The 20,357-nt window shown below is 42.4% G+C and overlaps 2 protein-coding genes across 13 annotated transcripts in view; both read right to left on the bottom strand.

The window, feature by feature from the left end:
• Positions 1-4,421, bottom strand: part of dner (delta/notch-like EGF repeat containing) — a 63,301-nt gene extending 58,880 nt beyond the window's left edge. The window contains exon 1 of the mRNA XM_037774983.1: positions 3,866-4,421. Coding sequence (XP_037630911.1) covers positions 3,866-4,204 — 339 coding nt within the window. The 5' untranslated portion in view covers positions 4,205-4,421. The remainder of the gene's footprint in view (positions 1-3,865) is intronic.
• trip12 (thyroid hormone receptor interactor 12) overlaps positions 3,316-20,357 on the bottom strand; it is a 37,077-nt gene continuing 20,035 nt past the window's right edge. For 10 of the 12 annotated variants that reach the window (XM_037774966.1, XM_037774972.1, XM_037774973.1 and 7 more), the window contains 22 exons: positions 19,548-19,755; positions 18,443-18,543; positions 17,558-17,732; positions 17,241-17,382; positions 16,823-17,014; positions 16,558-16,709; positions 16,283-16,440; positions 16,020-16,093; positions 15,398-15,597; positions 14,779-14,906; positions 14,262-14,413; positions 13,196-13,338; positions 12,920-13,076; positions 12,611-12,709; positions 12,385-12,499; positions 11,616-11,770; positions 11,287-11,451; positions 10,896-11,060; positions 10,696-10,809; positions 10,028-10,122; positions 9,771-9,874; positions 8,892-9,088 (listed from right to left, as the gene is read on the bottom strand). In XM_037774966.1, the coding sequence (XP_037630894.1) occupies positions 8,892-9,088; positions 9,771-9,874; positions 10,028-10,122; positions 10,696-10,809; positions 10,896-11,060; positions 11,287-11,451; positions 11,616-11,770; positions 12,385-12,499; positions 12,611-12,709; positions 12,920-13,076; positions 13,196-13,338; positions 14,262-14,413; positions 14,779-14,906; positions 15,398-15,597; positions 16,020-16,093; positions 16,283-16,440; positions 16,558-16,709; positions 16,823-17,014; positions 17,241-17,382; positions 17,558-17,732; positions 18,443-18,543; positions 19,548-19,755 (3,191 nt within the window). Of the gene's footprint in view, positions 3,358-7,597; positions 9,089-9,720; positions 9,875-10,027; positions 10,123-10,695; positions 10,810-10,895; positions 11,061-11,286; positions 11,452-11,615; positions 11,771-12,384; positions 12,500-12,610; positions 12,710-12,919; positions 13,077-13,195; positions 13,339-14,261; positions 14,414-14,778; positions 14,907-15,397; positions 15,598-16,019; positions 16,094-16,282; positions 16,441-16,557; positions 16,710-16,822; positions 17,015-17,240; positions 17,383-17,557; positions 17,733-18,442; positions 18,544-19,547; positions 19,756-20,357 lie in introns of those variants that run through there. The other 2 variants (XM_037774975.1, XM_037774971.1) reach the window with 2 other exon arrangements.

The following is a 20,357-nucleotide window of genomic DNA, read 5'->3' as shown; positions in this document are numbered from 1 at the left end:
TCCAAATAACAGCAAAATAAGCACCTCAATGCGTTCATGCATTCACACACACACACAACCTCACAAACAATTGACCTCCATGCCGACTTTTAGCCTCTATAGGACGAAAACTGTGGACCAACTGACCAACCGACACTATACAGTAGAGCTACTGGTCACAGCTAATAAAAATGCATCCAATGATCGTAAAATTAACTTCAGTCTGCAAATTCTGCTGTGATCCACAGCTTTCATAGAGCTGAATGGCTGAGCAACCCAGCGAGAGCTCCCTGGACTTGCTTCATGACAGATGGCTGTTTTTGCGCTGCCACAGCCCCATTGTGTTGTAGAGCAAGTTACCAAATCCATCAGGGCGCACAACAGGCCTTTCAATAATGAATAAGCCAGCGGCTGAGAAGCTAATAACTCAGAGAAAGGCCAGTGGTAGTGAATTCCAACAGGACAGCTTACAGGCTGCCATCCAGAAAAGGTGCAGAAGGATTATATTAAAAACTCAGCGAGTTGAACAAGTAGAGTGGGTTTGTTTTCCCCCGGTGCCGGCTGCTGCTGTGGTTTCCATTAGGCTGCTTTGATTCCTGCACTTTAAAACACAGCCAGGGAGGGTAAATCACAAAGCAGGATTAGCAATTTAGCCAGATCGTTTTGTTTTTTTTAAATGTTGCGAAATATCCTGAAATCAACAGGCATGACTGCCAACAAGCGAGATTTAATCCTAAACCTACTATTCAAGTTTAGTTTTACAAACAGATTCAGCTTGGTTTTTGCTGTAATCCTGCTTTGTGTACAGCGCCCCTGGTTCGACACAGAAGTTGCAGCCCAGTCGCACAGCAGTTCGTGAAATAGTCATGAAATTGAATTAATTAATTTGTGTACATAGACAGCACAATATAAATTTGTATGTAATTGTGAACCGGGAAGTATAGAGAACGGCGAACGCTGCAGGAGGAGGTCGGGGTGGATGCAGGGGGCAAAAAACAGAGGAGACCGGCGTTCGTGTCCAGTGTGAAAACACAAGTTAAAGTTGATTTATTTTCCACGTAACTTTCGTACTTAAGTTACGTCACTTCCGGTGTTATTTTAACCCAAACCACAATCTTTTCCTAAACCTAACTAAGAAGTTTGTTGCCTAAACCTAACCAAGTCGATCTATTCCTAAACCTAACTAAATCACGTGTTGTTGAAAGTCGTACTGAGTGTCACGAAAAAAAGGGAAATCTATGTACACGAATTAAATAGATAAAATGTCATGACTATTTCACGAACTGCTGTGAAGCTGTGTGGGAAGTTGAGATAAAAGAAGAGAGAGGGAGGGAGGAGGGTGACACTTGTACAACAGTATTTCTTCACTAAGCTCCAAAACTAGGCCTTTACTCTGTTCAAGAAGAGATCAATAGTTTTCTTCCCCTCACTCTCCTCTTCCATTTCCCCATCCTCTTTCTCTCATTCCTCCTCCTTCCTTCCCCGCTATCTCTTTCTTCGATCGTCGTCCTTCCTCACTGGACCATCTGTGTTGTGACGCATGCAGAGGACAGGGGATGCAAACCAGCACTGCGCTCAGCCAATCAGGTCATTTACCAAATCTCAATTGACTGCTGCTCCAGTTTCCATGGAGAAGAAACAACCAGCAGGAGGCGAAAATCAATGATTCCCCCTCGGGCCCGGCTCGAGGCCCGCGCCGGACCTGAAATTTGACGCATAAGAGGGATAAAGCTGGAGTGCATGTTGTTGTCTCACAGCAGAAGAGAATTGTGGTGCTGAAGAAGGAGAGATTTTCTTCCCTCTTGCCATGAAAAATATGAAAATGTGTGTGCATGTATTGTCCAGCCTCGGCTCAGGCTGTGTGACAACATCGTCCTCTGTGGTTTGCGTGGAGCAGTGAAGGGAAGCAGGCTGCAGAGGCAACAAACTGCAGCTGCTTTCTATTCTGAGACATGAAACCAGGACAGCCAAGGAGACAGTGAATGCTCCACTAAATGCCTTCAATTCACCACCAGCATCCTCACCTGTACACACACCTTCCACTGTCATATACCAGCATACATGCACATGATAAGCAAACTATGCACATGTAAACACAAGGGGGGATGTGGCTGCCACCTGTTGGTGACTCTGCTAAAGTTCACCCAGTCACCTTGCCGTTTCCCTCCGTGATGCTGCAGCAGACTCATTTATCCTCTCTGCTGCTGGCGGATGCTCTCTTTCACCCCAGCATGACTCATGCCTATTGAGCCTAATGCTGCCGAGCCTCGGCCTCAGTCCGTTCCTTGTAAAGCTCAGATGAATTACATGCAATCCAGCAGAAGAGCGGGTTTATGTGGAGATCAATAAAGGGATGAATTAACGTGAAAAGGGGGGAGCTGCTTCAGGACTTTAAATGTCCTTGAATAGATAGGAGTGTAAAGATGATGCAGTAGGAAGAACAAAGGTATATAGGTCAACCTCAGGGACGTGTTAAAGAAGATGTCAAATCCTTTCTCAGCGATGGAAATCATCTTCTAATGGAGTACCAAGTGCTACCAACCGAATCCTCGGAATCTAATATTGTACTATCAGCCATATTCATGCATTTTTCCAGGGACTCTGCTGGAAATTTGGGATCCCAGACATACCTGGAGGAGCAGAACAGGGGACGGGGAGTCAAAATCTACATTTTGTAAACTTTAATCAAAAGAAAAAGGCTATTAAATTATTTGGTAAACTAAATCTAAATATAATGAAGGCCATGAGGAGCAGTTGAAAGCTCAAAAAAAGCTAGTAAGTGGATACGATGCTCAAATGTAATTCGTATTTTTGCATTAGGCTGAACTGATACTTCAGTTATCTTATTACAAAAATGAGCTCTATGTGTTATTGATAAAGCTGGTTATTATGATCACACAAATCCATTGTTTATAAAATCTCATGCTATGAAATTCAATGATTTGGTTTATTATTAAATAATGCAAATCATGTGATGACTGAATAAAATACTACTACTAATACTACTACTTATCATGCAGAATGGTATTCAAAGAGACAGGTAGAAGTGCTAAGCTTCACCCAGATGGACATAAATAACTCTAAGAATAAGAGATGTTGTGGAACCTGCAACAGAAAAAAAGCCTTTATCTCATTCACGACTGTCCAGATGTTCCAATTAATGAATGCAGTGTGGAGACTAGTCCAGATGTTAATGGATTCACCCATACTTTGAGTTTTTTTTTATCTCACATACAAATTAGAGCTCATGCATTAGGATTCACTGGAACTTTGCACTTCTTCAACAACTCACACAGTACATGGTTATAAACAGGTTGCACACAAACACACACATAAATCTACAGTTTTCACTCAGCATCCCACTGCTGCCGCTCTTCCCTGCTGTTGCCACAGCAACGCAGCACTCGTCTCCGTGTCTCGGTGACAGCACATGCTCCCATTAAAAAACCATCGGAGAACAGCAGAGAGCCAGAACGCGCTCACACATGCCGTCATCTACTGTATGCTCTCGCATGCAAATCAAAGCAGGATGCAGGTTTATTATCACACACACACACACACACACACACACACACACACACACACACACACACACACCATCCAAGGTGAACCCCTCGAGATGATGGTGATGATGATGATGAATAATGAATGATAATGGATTCCAGTGACTCTAATAGGCTGAATACAAAAGAAAAAGAAACACAAATTCCTATTAAAATACAAACAATGAGCAGAGAAGCTCTTTATAAAGTAATTAACACATGTGAGCAACTCTTCTTCTTAGTTCTCCATGCTCACTCAAGCAAAAAGAATAAGATCCCACACACTCACAGACTGTTCATTCCTGAGTTCATACAGGTAGATGACATCAAATGTGTCCATATACCTCACAGTTGCGTCCGGTGAAGCCCTGGCTGCAGGTACAGGTGTACTCCCAGGTGTCCTCTGGCCTGCCAGCGGACGGCAGCGCCAGGCAGAACCCCCCGTTGAGGCAGGGTCGTCCCTCGCAGGGGTCCGGACGAGGTGTGGCTTGGGTCGGGGTGGGCTTGGCCGGGGCCGGGGTGTCCGGAGCCAGCTGGAAGGCAGAGGGGACGGCCCCGATGCTGCTGCCTCTGCTGCTGCTGCTGCTCAGGAGCAGGAGGAGGAGAAGCAGGGGGGGTGTGAAGCTCCGTGAGATCTGTGTGGGACGGCAGCAGGAGGCTGCTGGCACGCTGCACACACTCATCCTCTGGTTTCTTTTCTTCTTCTTCTTTTTTTGTGTTGTGTTTCTCCTCTTTTCCTCAGAGCTCAAGTAGTCGGTGCAGCAACTGAGAGGTGTGTGACCGACTGTGTGTGTGAGAGAGAGAGAGAGAGGAGGCTGTTAGAGGATGTGGAGGCTCAGCTGTGCGCAGGCAGAATGACTGAGAGCAGACTGGCTGACGGTGTGGAGGCTGAGGGAGAGAAGGTGGGGATGCGGGAGGAGAAGGGGAGGGCTCTCGGCTCTATTCTGTCTCCGAGTCACAGTGACGATGATAGCTGACGACACTACCCCCCCCCCCAACACACACCTCAACACACACACACTCTTTTCTGGCTTCTCACACTGTGCAGGGTAGCAGGGGAGCTCTGCACCCTCCTCATTTAGAGTCTCATCATCCATAACCTCTCCTTGGAGCTGGGCTTTCAAGGTGGGAGGGAGGAGGCTGTAGTTGGGGAAGACAGAGGAAGAGGAGGAGGTGGTGTTGGTGGAGAAAATCCTCATCAGCTTTGCCATAAGATTAGCTGCTTTCCAGCGATAACAGGCGGTATTACCACGAGGGAGATGATGCACTCACAAGTCTGAAAATGCAGCAGAATGATGCTGATGCTGATGCTGAGGTGGTTCACAACAGAAATGTCCAAATTCATTCATAAAACAGTTCCCTAGGAGCAGAGTGGTGCAGTCCCATAGGTCAGAGATCATTCACCAGGGTACTATCACGTGACAACCAAGGTGGAGAGTGAACATCTTGACATAAAAGTTGAAATAAGCATGCATGAAAATATATTGTCACGACGAGAAAAAGCCTCCATTATCAAAGCTGACTTTTTATGAGCGTGGATGTCAGCACTTGGACATGTTTTGGGTTGTTGGTTAGGTCATTAACAATTCTGTTTTGGGGTGGATTTTCCCTCGAGTGCACTAATCTGATGCAATGTTTCTTTGTTAGGAGTCCTGCAGTGGGTGGTCCCTGAGTGTTTTTTTATTCGACTGATTATCCAATTACACATCAGTGTTTTTTCAAGGACACTGAATTTTAAAACGGGCAGTTCACAGATTTTACATGTTAAATGTACTGGTCATACTCGTGCTAAACTGTGGTGAAAAGTACATTTACTCAAGCACTGTACTGAAATACAATGTTGACATACTTGAGTATCTCCATTTAATGCTACTTTATACTTCTACTCAACTACTATTTTGTACTTTTAACTCCATTACATTTATGTAACACTTATAGTTACTTTTTTTTTTTACATGAAAAACACATGATCTGCTTACTGTATATGATATGATGCAGTACTATACTACATATCTACAGTAGTATACAAACTATCTCAAATTAGCTCCACATTGACGAACTACAACCTTAAAATACTCGTACATGTATTTGTTAGTGATAAAAACTGAATATAATATTCTATAGTAATATAACATTGTGAAAGGAGCCGTTCTGCATGATAAGTAGGTTTTACTTTTGATACTTTAAATACATTTCGTTGACGATAGGCCTTTTACTTGTAGTGGAGTATTTTTAGACTTTAGTATTTCTACTTCTACTTAAGTAAAGGATCTGAATACTTCTTCAACGTCTGGTACTCTAGTTTGAGACAAGCGGCATCACCTGAGTTATCTTCAAAATGTACCTTAAAGGGAGATTTGTCAAGTATTTAATACTCTTATCATCATGGGAGTGGGCAAATCTGCTTGCTTTATGCAAATGTATGTATATATTTATTATTGGAAATCAATTAACACAAAACAATGACAAATATTGTCCAGAAACACTCACAGGTACTGCATTTAGCATATAAAATATGCTCAAATCATAACATGGCAAACTGCAGCCCAAAAGGCAACAACAGCTGTCAGTGTGTCAGTGTGCTGACTTGACTATGACTTGCCCCGAACTGCATGTGATTATCATAAAGAAGCATGTTTGTAAAGGGGAGACTCGTGGGTACCCATAGAACCCATTTACATTCACATATCTTGAAGTCAGAAATCAAGGGACCCCTTTGAAAATGGCCATGCCAGTTTTTCCTCACCAAAATTTTGCGTAAAGTTTGGAGCGTTATTATATAACGTACAGTGAAGACTTTCTTCTGTCCGTGACTCAACTTAGAAGTGTTGACTGCAGATATTTAAAAATTGTAGCAAACATGATAGCTACTCTTTAAGAGCAGAAACACTAATTTGGGTTGTGGAGGCATTTACAAGGCAAGGAGGGTCTAACAAAAGATGCTACAGAGTTGCATCATGGGAGGTACTGAATAGAATCCAGCATTTTTAGGAGCTTTATTAAAAGATTTGCGAATATTGAGGAAGAGCATTAGCTCGAAATGTAACTTGTGGATATGCCACGTTTAGCTCAGTTAGCACTGTTGCCTTTGTTTTCCCTATTTGCACCATGTGTTAGCACCGTTAGCTATTGTCGCCATGTTGAGAGCCATGTGGAGGCAATAGAAATGCTCCCAATCTCGCATTTAGCACCTTTAAGACTGAAACAAAAAAAAAGACAAATTTAAACTGCACTACTAACAAAAACTGCCTCCTTTTCAACATGAAGCAGAAGTTGTAGCAGTCCTTGAACTTGTTCAGACTCTCAAGTGTTGCTGTGAGATTTAAAACCTCAATTTATTCAGTTTAAGTAGTTGCACGTTTCAGAGAGGCGTGTTTTTCCGGTATGATCAATATAAAACCCCGGTGGTTGTTAATGAGATGTCGGCCTCACACTCTGGCCTCAACTTTCCCCATTTCCATCATGAATCCTCCCACGGTGCAATGAATCTGTTACCTGACACCACTCCAGTTGGCTCAGTGAACTCAGCTACTGCAGCAGACTGCAAAAACCCACTGCGCCTGTTGCTGCTTGTGCTAATGGGCAGCACACAGCATGGAGACTGGAAATGTTTTCTGTTTACAGACAATCATTTTGTCACAGAAATTCACTTTGGCTCATCACAAGTTTTCAGTAAAGTTGATGAACAGTATGCCACAGAAAATGGGTGTATCACATGTTGAAATAGCAGTTATGTAATGTTAAATCCGAGGCTAATCTTTCTGTTGTTAGTCAGAGTTTGGGAACACAGCGGTGGGTAAAGATCCAGCTTACAGGCTGAGTGTTGTTAAACCCTGCTGAGACCTAAAAAGCAACATACCAGGTGAGTCAAATAAGTCACCTTTGTTACCATCTCCATGGCAACACCCCTCATCCTGTCCAGTCGAGGACCAGAGTGCATCAAGATTTTGCCTGAATTAACCGATTAATAACCAGCTTTAAGATGAAGATTGGTCAGTATCTAAAACCAGCTGTGAAGGATTCATGAGAGCAACGTGGCAAAGTGATGGAGGGATGGATAAATAACTGAACAAGGATGAGTCAAACAGTTACTTTATTTATGTTCAGGTAAAAACATGAACCTGATGCAGTAAATTATTGCAGATCTTAGAAACCAGCACATGAACGATTGGGCCAGGAGAACATACAGTGGCGCCCTCCCCTGGCCACAGACTGCAGGTGCACACCACGGTTTGTTCCAAGCCAGCAGTGCAAAGAAAAAAAAATAATAATAATCAACTACAGCAAGAAATAAAGACAATATAGAAAATTAAAAAAAAAAAAAAAAAGGTAAAGCAGACATTCCCACCTCAAACAGGGTGTGAAACTGCATATAAACTTTATTCCATAAATGAACTTGAAATGCTATCTGGCCATGAAACGATAAAATGAGACCAGCCAAATTTTGTGCCCAGCTACATTATGTGTTGAGGGTTGCTCAGAGCTTGGTCTACCAAGATAACCCTACACATCAGGTAGGGCCCAACAGAAAGACGCTAAACTCTATCAAAATAAGAGCAAAACAAAATTTACCTGATCAACACGTTGGTTACAACTCTTCATTTGAGCTGAAGCTCTCTATAATAAAGGAGGCCAGAACACAATCTCAACTTGGGTAGATGGGAGGAAAAAAAAAGATAATATGCGCTCATCACTACCCGCATTCAACCAACTGCAACTCTCGTATTTCCACAACTTTAAGCAAAGACACACAGGGGGGAGGGGGAAGCCGAACCAAAATGCAACACACAAACTAGGGGCCAATATAATACAGAACAAAATGTGAACAGACGAACTGAGGGGGAGAGACATGAGAACAAAGAGCTATTCTATCAAATGTGTAGAATGAGCAAAGTCTGCAAATTTGTCTGTACAAATGATCTTTGGAGCTAAAGTAAACCTAGCTTGCTCGGTGGACCCCCCCGCCCCCCGCCCCCCCCTCCCTCCCCGACACCCAGTGACGTTGTCCACCACTCTGGAGAGGAGACATCCCTTTTTTAAATATCACATAGCAATGCAATTTAAAATGTCACCCAGATGTTTTCATCTTTTTTTAACATTACTCAACTACTGATATACGTTTTTCTCTCTCTTTTTTATATTTTAACTTCTGTAAGTCATGGAACACTTTTCCATTTTTTTTATATTTTTTTTTTGAGAGACCGGGGCAGCAAATATATATTTAAAGTCTTAATTTTTCTGCAAGCTGCTTTCTCTAACAAGAAGGCTGTACATGTAGCCTTGATGTATGTGGTTACAAAAAAACTAAGAAGGAAGTCATGATTTCATCAGTCGCTTTTAGAAGGCATTTGAATGTGAGATGTGGAGAGATCAGGAAAGGTGGAAAGACTGCTGGCCCTCGCGGGCCGCAATCAACAGTTTCTCTCGCATTATCTCTATGCTGGAGTAGTCAGGCAGCTTCAGGTAGTTGACACAGGTCATGACTGAGGGGAGGAAGTCGTCCGGGTTCTCTGTTGACTCGAACGTCTTTCTCACAATCGTCAGAGGGGGGTTCAGGCTCCGGAAACCTGAGACACAAGAGCAGCGCCAGGGGTCAGGCACAGATATAGTAGAGACACGGCTTCACGTTTTATACATTCACTTAAGATGAGAAAATATCTATTTAGGCTAATGCTAGATTATTTTAAGTCAGAGATCTCGTTACATCTTTAGACCAGTGGTTGCATTAGACTTTCTCATTGTTTTTTTAATGATTAATATACAGAACCTCCGTATATATTATGTATTTATAAGGGCGTGGAGAGAAAAGATGAACAGAGACACGACACCGACCGGGCGGTCACTTTTCATGTCAACACAGAAGACTTCTCACTGCCCTTTTCATTTTGTTCTGAAGGCTCAACCCGCACTCTGCTGCCACACTGGAGCCTGGAAATACCAGACCTGAGGTGGGGTTTCCCGATCCTGCAAGCACTTGCTTCACTTGGAGGAAATCCCACAGCCTGCTCTCCTTCTGTACCAGCGGCGCAGCTGCAACAGCACCTCTCTGTGACCCGAATGGTAACAGACACGCTCCAAATACAGTCCGTCAAAATGACGAACGACCTTCAGATTTTTCCGTCATTGTTAAAATGTTTTAATCAATGACGGAAAAAATATTCGGTTAACGCAACCGCTGCTTTAGACACGACTGTTTAACAATCTGACCTGCATTGATTAGTTTGTGTTTGTGTATGTGAGGCGACTCACCACCGACAGGCAGTCTGGGGCTTCCTGTGACAAACTGCAGAAACAGTCTCTGCTGCTCGGCATCGAAACTGCTCAACACCTCAAATAGGAACCGTACGGCACGGCTGCAAAAACAAGGGAGGAAATACACATCAAACACGTGTCTTGAGACAAAAATGTACTTATACCGACAGTTTGTTATGTAGGGAGGCAGAAAAAGTAGCCTGGACCCATATTTAATGGTGCTCTATGATAAATTAAATGCACTTTGATCTCACCTGTCATGTGTGTAGCCGTGGTCCGGTCGACAGCACTCCATCAGCGTCTTGACGTCCCATGTCTCTGATTTACTTCCACACAGCAACTGGTCCAGCTACAGCAGGAGAGGAGAGACAATGAGCAATTAAAAAAGAGAACGACGGGACAATAAACAACAAGAAAACAACTGAAACTTTGCTCTGGCAAGAGAAGCATGATTTTTTTATTATTACTGTCATGCATAAATAATATGCCCAGCCCAAACAAGTTTGCAAGACACCATTAATTAGAAAAAGAGACAGAAACCAGAGTAGCAAGATAAATTACAAATAATACAAAACAAATAAACTACCCTGACCTTTTCCCCCTAGGCTTTAGAAACAAAAGGTAGCCAAATTTTAAGCATTAAAATTAAATAGCCATTCCATTCTGTCACCATCAGTGCACCAAATTATTTCTGGATTTTGAACAGATATTTAATTTAATATAGAGATACATAACTCATCATAATAAGGACAATACAGAAGAAAAAGTGATTAATTCCAAACACAATAAAAAATGCCTCCTCATTAACCAGCCAAAACATTGTGGTTCATTATTAATGATTTGTGGACCAACCAATATATTTCTACTGAATTTAGAGCAACTGTTATTGACTGCATCATACTGTCAAGAGAGATGTGCTCACCTCTTCCGGGTAGAAATACTGCAGGTGATGCAAGGGGAAGACCGACTCAAACCCTTCCCTAAATGACTCAAATTGTCTGGACACTCCTTCATTTAGAGTCCAGTACACCACCAACTGGAGAGAGAAAGAAAAACAGATTAAACTTAAGAGCAACAACATCAAGACAGACAGAAAGTATGAAACGGAGTGAGATCACATACCCTGAGGTACTCCTCCAGGTTGTAGATCGTGACTGGGAAGTCTTTGCCGCCCTTTTTCAGCTCAATGTTGGGGTATCCTGGTAGGGTGAAGTCCAAACCCAGGTCCTCCACTGAGCAGCCGTTCATGTTCAGGCTCTCCAGTGCCTGCTGTAGGGTCTCCCTCGTCTGGTGCACACAAACAAACGCAGGTTAACAAAGAGACAGGGAGAGAAACACTGTATTACAGTATTAGGGGCGACAACTGAACCTCACGTCATGACTGGATCAAGTGGTGTAGAGGACTACAATGGAGATTGTTGATGACCTTATAGAGGTAGATACATTTATGAAACCTGGACCACCACCACGAGACCACACTCTGATACCAGTGCATTGAATCAGGACTCCTTACCTGTGATCGGTCCTGTTCCAGCCTCTTCTTCTGGCGGATAATATCCTCCAAGTGCTGGATGGACTTGGCCACACTGGGGTCAATGTTCACCAGGTCATGGGAGCTTATAGACATCTCATGCCGTAGCATCCACTTATAAAAGGGCAGCCCCAGGGGCAGGTCCAGCTGGGAAAAGTAGCAGGTGGAAAATGGTTAGTTAAAAATAAAAAACGTATGCAATGTTTTAAATGCTGCAACATGTATCGGACCAATGTCAAGGACCAATATTTGAAGAGCATTCCTAAATACCAAAGTCTATTAAGATAGAAAGAGAAAATAGAGGTCATTACCAATCTGAAGTCCATAATGGCCTTGGCCATTAGCTTTCCTAAGAAACGGAACTTCATTTTGATTTTGGCTATGTGTGCTGGTTTGGTCGTCCTGCCGAAGGGAACCGCAAACAGTCCTCTGGAGCTGAACATGTACTTAGTTCCCTCTTGGCTTCCTGTTTGGGCAGAGAAACAAGTACTGTCAGAGCAAAGTCACTACATGTACTTGGGGACATAAGACACTCTATTAATACATTTCACTGTGGCAGTGTCCAGTGATATTACAATAAGCTAAAACTGAAACTAAAAATGAAAATAAGCAGGGAAAAACATTTTTAGTGCACTAAAACTAAATAAAAAACTAAACTGAAACGATATTGCCTGGGTAAAATAAGCAAAAAACAAATAAAATAAAAATAGATGTAAAATTATTTCAGTTTTTTAGCTATAATATATCACTACCGAAAAAAAGAGGACAGCATGAATTTCTGTCAACTCTATTGAACCACAGAAACTGAACAGATTTGACCTTCCAGGAGACGGCGCTATGCCGCAAATTGCTTCAATAAAGTAGCGCGAAGATAAAACATTATGTCCATTCCTACACAGCTCTCCAACCATGTATTTTGTATGTATGTATATATAAAACTACTGTTAAACTAAAATGAAAAAAAAACAAAAAAACATTTTCAAATGTTGAAACCATAAAAACTGTGTCAGTGTTTCATGTTGTACAAGTGAAAAATAAAAGCTAATATGACATATCCTGAGTGTGTCTAAGTGTTTCTACCTTTAGGATTGGCCAGCGTGACCTCTTCGCCCCTCCACAGGCCGAGATCAGCCCGCTGCAGCTCCTGAGACACCAGAGCGTAGAACTCCAGAGTGGGACCGAGACCGGTGCCAACCTGGAAGAAGATCAAAATTAGAATCACTTCTCCAAAGAAACTTTAATGAGAAAGCATTTTACTGCACCGACATTGAAGTCATGATTTAATGAGTTTTAACATAACCGATACCTCGTTTTCATACTGTATCTCCAACATTGCCCTGGAGCTGCCGAGGTCCTGCATCACAGACTCGGCCTGTTTCAGCAGCTCGTCGCGGTTTATCGTCCTCTGAAAACAAACGAGACGAGGGAGCAAAGAAATTAGGTTTAAGCCAGGTCAAGAAAAAAGTTCATAAAGAAATCTTTAAATCCTTAAAAACTAAAATAGGTACCAAAAGAAAAAAACAAACAAAACAACAATTATAAAAAGGCAGAACGCATTTCAATTCCATTCAGAACCGAACAAGATGCAAGAGTTCAATATGGCATCACACTGTACCTTCTTTCTGTCAAGACGTGGTGCAACTCTGCTGTCCTGAGAATCTGATTGGTTGATCTCTGGGTTTGTGTCCAGTAGGCGTTGCATGGCTCTGTCGCGGTCAAAGGCAGTTACGTAGAACAACATCTGCCGGGTGTCGAAGGGGAAGAAGAACGGACTGTAGAGAGAGAGAGAAAATTAGACAAACATCAACACAAATATCAGTTTTGTAGTCAAGATGTACGATTCAGGTGAAAGATCAAATCCTCCTTTTGGTCTAAAGTATGAAACATTTACCAGGTCTTTCCGAGCTCAATGAGCCAAGTAGGGATGTTCCCCGTCATGATGACCAGCGGGTCTTGTAGCTGACGGTTAGCTTTGGCTGTCAGCTTACTGTTAATGAACTCACTGGTGGCGATGATTTCCTTACACACAGCATTCTGCAAAACAAACAAAAATGTTTATTTACTTGTATATATACACACTTTTATACCATGGCCTGGGTGAATACTCGATTCTGATTGGCTGCAGGGTCTCCATTAATTCCCTGATAATGGAAACCTACTAAGTAGTTCCAGTGAAACTGTCTGTTCATCGTTCTAAAGGAATGTGCTGGCTATGAAAAAATCAGAATATCTTAGCAGGGAGTGTAACGTCAGTCCTTCAGTGCCTCATCCTCTGAACACCATAGGGTGCCGACTGTAGCACACAAGCTGCAAGATGTAAGTTACCCTACCCCTCTGAACTAACTGTAAGCGGTCACCTCCCATTCACTATTCAACTTGCTAACGTTACTTCAGACTGCTGCCAACAGTACACAGTTGTTTGTGATATCTTGATATTGATTTGGGGACAATGAACCATACGTAATGTTTGTGACGTTGAATCTTGCTAGCATAACGTTAGCGTTCTGGCTCGTAGCGGAGCCAAAGAGCTTTATGAGCTGAGCGAATTAGAAATATCTCCCGTTGCCAGGTCGTAGAGCTAAGGTTCGTCCAATTTACTGGAGCAGTGAACTACGTTTCCATTGCATAACAATCTTATGGGATGGTAATGATTTTTACCGGTATTAGCAAACCCTTACCAGTTAAAGTGAGTGAATGGATTGGGGGGGGAAAAAATTAGATTTTGGTCGCAAAACGCATGAAAATATATAAAGTAATGTTTTTGTTTTTTTCTTGGGCAAGTGACCATGGTATAAGCGGGACAATGCCCTTCAATGTGTCCATAATCAGGAATTAATGGACTCCATGTCGTCCATTAACTCGTGATAATGTACACCTTGTCAGGCATTATCTCTTACGTAACAAACTGACTATAAGTCAGTGACTTCCTCTTGTAATTCTTTAGGACGGACACTTACATCATACAAGTAGAACCAGTATCTACTGATGGAGTGCAGGACCCTCAGCAGCAGGTTGACCTCTAAAGAGGGGTCATCAAAGGTTATGGTCTCTGGTGGCTCCGAACTGAGGTATGTCTCTAAGGGATTGACGACACTGGGACACACGCCATCTGGAAGTGACAGGAATCAACAGTAGTGATGAAGTCGACTGTACAGATTCAGACTTGTATGAAATATGACGACGAGAAGCTGTGTGATTAAAACACTGATCACGTGCTTCTTGTCCTTGTCCCTCAACTGCTTATTGATTTGTAAACATCATAATAGGAATTCCCCAGTTAAAAATAGGTTTGCTGAGCCCTTATACTCTGACAGGTAAAACAGTTAATATACAGCTAAGTAAAGGAAAGAAGCAGATGCTACATGTTTTGCCTAAATCTGCACTGGACCAGCAGCTGCAATCTTTCAGAGCAAGTTAGAAATGTTGAGTCTAGTTTGACAAAACCCTTCACTATGAGATATTGAAGATTCTCACCATGCCACAGCTCATCCTGCTTCTTGGCGTTGCGAGGTGAGGTTTTGGTGGGAGCAGTCTGGGCTCGGCCCCTCTTTCCACCCACAGCGTCTTTGCTGCCGTCCTCGTCCTCTCTCACAGGCTTATACCTGGTAGGAAACAAGACGGGACATTTAGTCTCTGTGTGCTTTGATGAGCATGTAGGACAGATTTTTCACCAGAAGATACCTTGTTTCAACTCTTTAACTTTGTGAAAGACTCTGGGTATCTGAACATTTTAAGGATTAACTGCATTAAAGACAATAATCATTTGCAATTCCAACTGGTGGTGATCATCTGTGCTTATCACATCCTGTGTACTTCACACTGCACTGTAGAGTTTATCTCAAAAAACTTGGCAAATAAATCTGCATGGCTAGACACCACTAGCTGATGATGAGATACATTTTGTTTTATTTGTCTGACCGTTCAAGGACGGGCTAATGAGCTTCAGAAAACAAATCCCCAAAAACATTTCTCTCTTGTTTCAAAAGTGACAGTGAAGGTTAAGAAAGTTGGAAGATGCAGAACAGACAAATTTAGAGGCACAAGACCTCTTCTGTAAGTAAGCAATAAGTATACATATAGAACACATTTTTACCATATTGTGTGCGTTTTGGTCCAGATGCCAGCTCGCCCCAGTGGGTTTGCTTCATCATCCGTCGACTCCCTCTCTTCTTCTGCTTGCAGACTGTACTGCCGTACGGCCTGGTATACGGTCATGTTGTACGGTAGCAGGTGGTCACCGATGTAGAACTGTAGTCTGTGACGCACACTCCCAGAGTTCAGGAACTGCGCCGCCTGGGTAACCAATAAATTGCATATACGATTTATTGATAATACTGAAGTGATAGCAGGACTTAGCTCTCAATACACACATCAACACAGGATTAAAGGTGTACATTACAGATTTAAAAAATAGTCTTATTTGCAGGGCTCAACAGTAAGGATTTCCCGCTTGCCCAGGGAGTTTAGTTGGGTGTTATCAGGGTGTGGGGCAAAACTCCAACTATGTATTGTGCAGTTTGAGAGCAAAGCGGTTTAAAACATGAAAATGTACTTTGTTGTTTTTTGATAACCACTAATAAATAAAACAATTTGTGTAGGGGCAAGTAAAAAATTACTTTGGGCAAGTAGATTTCTGACCCACTTGCCCGACTGAGCAAGTGAAAAAAAACGCATTAATGTTTAACCCTGATTTGGCACGAACAGGTATCACATACCAGTGATTCATCGATTTCATCATCTGAACCGTCGTCATCACTGTCTTCATCCTCTTCTCTGATTCGGCCGTACCCTGTACAAACAAGATAGCAAGTTAGCAACCCAACTACAGAAACACAGAATAACCCATTTTAAGAATGATTCAAAAGGAACATATTTGGCATTTGGACAATGTGGAGGAAAAACAGGCACCATAGGAGAATCTCCTGGTGGCCCTATCTGTAATAAAAGAGACACACGATAGTCTACGACAGTCCCTTACCTCTGACAACAAGATATCTCTCAATGGCTTGCACCAGGGCCAGGGGGTCTATCTTCACAGGGCCGCCTTTCCACTGTTTAACGTTAGTGCAATCTGGGTGTCTCTGCAGCTGACACTTGAGCTGGTGTGTGTTGAAGAACTTCAGTGCCTGAGAGCCCCTGGAAAGATACATTAAAAAACACACCTTTAACAAACTATACTGTTTCAAAACTGCTCATAAGCATTTTAAATATGAAGTACTTTTGATCAAAACATAAATAATAAAAGCCACAGACCTGCTGCCATTGCCGTTGCCACTGGGGAAATCATGCACTTTGACAGGGAACTGCTCCATTTGACTCAGGCAGCTGTTCATTTTGTGCACCAGTGCCAGGTACGGACCGTTTTCTGTCGGGTCCAGACGACTAACAGGCTCCATTCCTGGAACCTGCAAACGAAACAGGCAGGAAAAAAGAAATTAAAGTCTGAATAATTAGACTACCAAAGTCATAAAATTCTTTGACAATATACGGTAATATACTATTTTCTAGTCTCTCTCACCGGACAGCCAGAGAACACATGGAGGAACCTCTTGAGTCGCACGTCGCGGCTGAGCAAGTCCCTGTCGGTGTTGGAGGTCAGGTAGACCAGGAGCTGCTTCACCAGCCCACTGTGCTGGATCTCAAAAGACGACACATCAGATTCTGATACGATACTGGAGATCTCCACCAGGCACTCCACACCACCGTCCACCTGGGAAAACGGGAACATAACACATCATCAGAAAAATGTCTCAGAGCTGGCGTTACATTACTTCATACAATTTTAGCATCTATATCTCTCTTGCTTTCTCTAGTCATCAAGTTTAACACTTTCAACAACACTTTTAAGGACAACATCAGCAACAACAGAAATACATGTCCTCAAGCTTGTTCGTAATGTTATCTTATGCTTGCTCTTCAATAATGGGATGTTTTACCTGCAGGTTGAGCTGCTCGGTGGCTGTGCAAAGTCTCTGGAGTACATTCAATGCAGGGTTGCTGCCGTCCACATTTTCAGAGTTGAAGTAGCGCTCCACAAACTTACTTGCCTGTTCTTTAATCCAGGCTTTTATTTTGTCTCTATAAACCAATAAAAAACACATTTCCCTGATTACATACGGTAGTCCACACATTACTCCCACAATCAGTGGCTGATCATTCTGCAATAACACTTAAAATCAATCACAAGAAAAGGAGTGCAATACGGATTATACAGGAGTGGAAAACAGGGAAACTTCAACTCTCATCATCGTACCTGTTATTTGAAATTGAGTCCTTGGGAGGAGCCCTTGCCAGGCCACTCACCCCCGCTGTGCGTGAGGGCTCTGAGTTGGCGTTGTTGGTCTGGGCACCCAGCTTGCCCCAGGTCTTGGGATTGAGACTGGCCAAGAAGGATGATTTGGGTGACTGAGTACTGGTAGGGCTCTTGGCTGTAAGGAAGGTAGATTATGAGGGTTATCGATGGGTTAAGAATACATCCAAGACCACAAAGTGCCATTTCAATTCATGACCACTCGCATGTGCTTCAAGGAATCATTGATAAACCTGCCAATGCTGGATGACTCAATCTGCCACCGATTATTGAACAGCATCTGTTTCTGCTGTCAATCTCATAGTTGCAAAGTGATTCATGAGGTTCATCACTCATTGCTAGTGCAGGTGTTAGACAACTTTCATCTACACAGTAGCTCAGTAGAGCTACAACGATTCATTTAAAACTATTTTGATAATCGATTAATCGGTTGGAGTAAGTTTTTAATAAATAAAAAAAGCCAAAATTCTCTGATTCCAGCTTCTTAAATATGAATATTTTCTGGTTTATTTACTCCTCTATGACAGTAAACTGAATATCTTTGAGTTGTGGACAAAACAAGACATTTGAGGATGTCATCTTGGGCTTTGGGAAACACTGACATTTTTCACCATTTTATAGACTGAACAACTAATCGATTAATCAATAAAATAATCGACAGATTGATAGACAATGAAAATAATAAATAGTTGCTGCCCTATAGCGCAGTGATATAAAATATATAAAACAGTGTTATAAAAAAAAAAAAAATGGTGAGATTTTTCATGTCTAGGGGGGATCTTTAAACATTGCACACACGCACACAGTGACAGTAACACTTTAACTTACCCTGATTGTCTACTTTATCATCATCTCTTGGGGGAGAGTATTTGGGCCTTCTGGGCCCTCTCTTAGGTAGCCGTTTCCTCTTTAGGACATCACTTAACCGCCTTGATGGAGGAGAAAATAATTAGTATAATTCTCTTAGGGGGGAAAGAAAAAAATCAGTTTTCCCATTCATTACAATAACGACTGAAAAACATACATCAGTATACAATGAGCATGTGTTGGACATCATTAGGGGCCGTTCACATGCCGCGTTTTTTTGCACCCTCAAATCCATTGTTGCCAATGTAGACGCGCGGAAGGTGCACTCAAAAGCAAGAGTGGCGCCATTACGGTGCACAAGCGTTCTCAAGCGCCTCGTTTTCAGTGTGCGACAGCTCCCCCCTTGACAAAAATAGTTCAACTTTTTGACAGCAGCACACAACGCATGTCATGTAATGAGGAAAAAACAACCACAGCCAGCAGATATTTTTTCTTCCTTCCGTAAATATCAGTTTACAGTAAATATGGAGAAGTTCATAATTTTAGTGCAGGGCTACCCAGAGCTTTAACATCTGTACCACGGACTATTTTACTTGCTTCACCCTTTCTGTCCGAGGACATCATAATGTCTGGTTGGGAGAAACCAACAGTAAAGCTACTGTGAGGGATATACGGTGCTGCAAATACATTTGTTTGTTTTGAGTGAGTTTAGTTTAGACAGTGAGGCTTACTGATAAAACTTCATCATCATCATCACAGCACGCAGGTTTTGGTTGCTTAGTAACGGCAGGCGTGACAGGAGCGCAAACTCCCAAGCACCTTGGATAAAACGATGACGTTTTCCAGGTGTTTTTAGACACGACATGTGAACGGCCCCTCAGTGTGTTTATTAAGCAATTCATGTATGTTACCGTTTATCAGTTTCCAAAAGAAATTGTAGCGCTTGTTGTCAGGCAACAAATTTAGCTCCAACTGTTTTTAGGTGATTCAACACAGGTGCAAGTGCAATTTGTGTTTATGAGGATAGTTTACAGTGTGACACTAGCACTGGGCCTGTGTTAGAAACCTATTTTTAAAATACGTCTGTAAACACCCAAATCGAAGCCACAAGTGGCCACACACTCACCCCTGTGGGCTGAGGTCCAGTGAGTCGTCCATGCTGTGCTGGAAGCTGGGTGAGCCCAGATCAGGAGTTGCATTATTAGAAGATGTGGTGGATGCAGTGCTGATGGTGGTCGTGCACAAACTGGCAGTACCACTGGGGCAAGCCTTTGGGGGACTAGTGACTAGAAAGCTCTCGGACTCTGACAGGTTCTTCACCTGGTGCATCACACCTGGAGGAGAAAGGAGAAAGACAGGCATTAGACATTGTCTTAAGGACTGTGGATCAATGTAAAGTGCAGGCAATGCAAGGAATAATGCACTAGAAAGGAAATGCAAAGGAAAACATTGGCAGCAATGCATCTTACTGCAAACATAAAATGTAAAAAAACTGAAGGAGACCTTTTGCCTAATGGATTTATAAGCTTTAATAGGGGGGACATTGTTTGTCTACTGTGGAATGGGATCTCTAGTTGAACAAAAAATAATGTTCTCTATATTTGAGGTGAATCTCAACCACTAAAGCTTCAATGATTTGCTTTGCGGAAAATACAGCTTTCAACTATGAAATTTCCCACCAAAGATGGCCTGAAAAATGACTCAAAAAGAAGAATCTTCAAAGCACGTTTGTTATGCATTTTAGAAGATGCTCAGGCTTAAGGCCTTTGCACACCAAGTCGGTATTTTTCGTCCGAAATTGTTGCACGTTTAAAAATAAATACGACCTCACGTTGTGTCGATCATGTTTACACACCAACTCCAAAACTTTTGTCCATCATTGAAGTTTTCAGAACAAGTTTGATTTTCTGCATTTTTCCCCATGCTGCATTTTAGC

Source organism: Sebastes umbrosus, chromosome 7 (genome assembly GCF_015220745.1).
Source record: "Sebastes umbrosus isolate fSebUmb1 chromosome 7, fSebUmb1.pri, whole genome shotgun sequence".
In the NCBI taxonomy this organism is placed as follows: domain Eukaryota; kingdom Metazoa; phylum Chordata; class Actinopteri; order Perciformes; family Sebastidae; genus Sebastes; species Sebastes umbrosus.
Note: the sequence above shows the minus strand (reverse complement) of the source record. Positions and strands in the feature narration are given on the sequence as shown.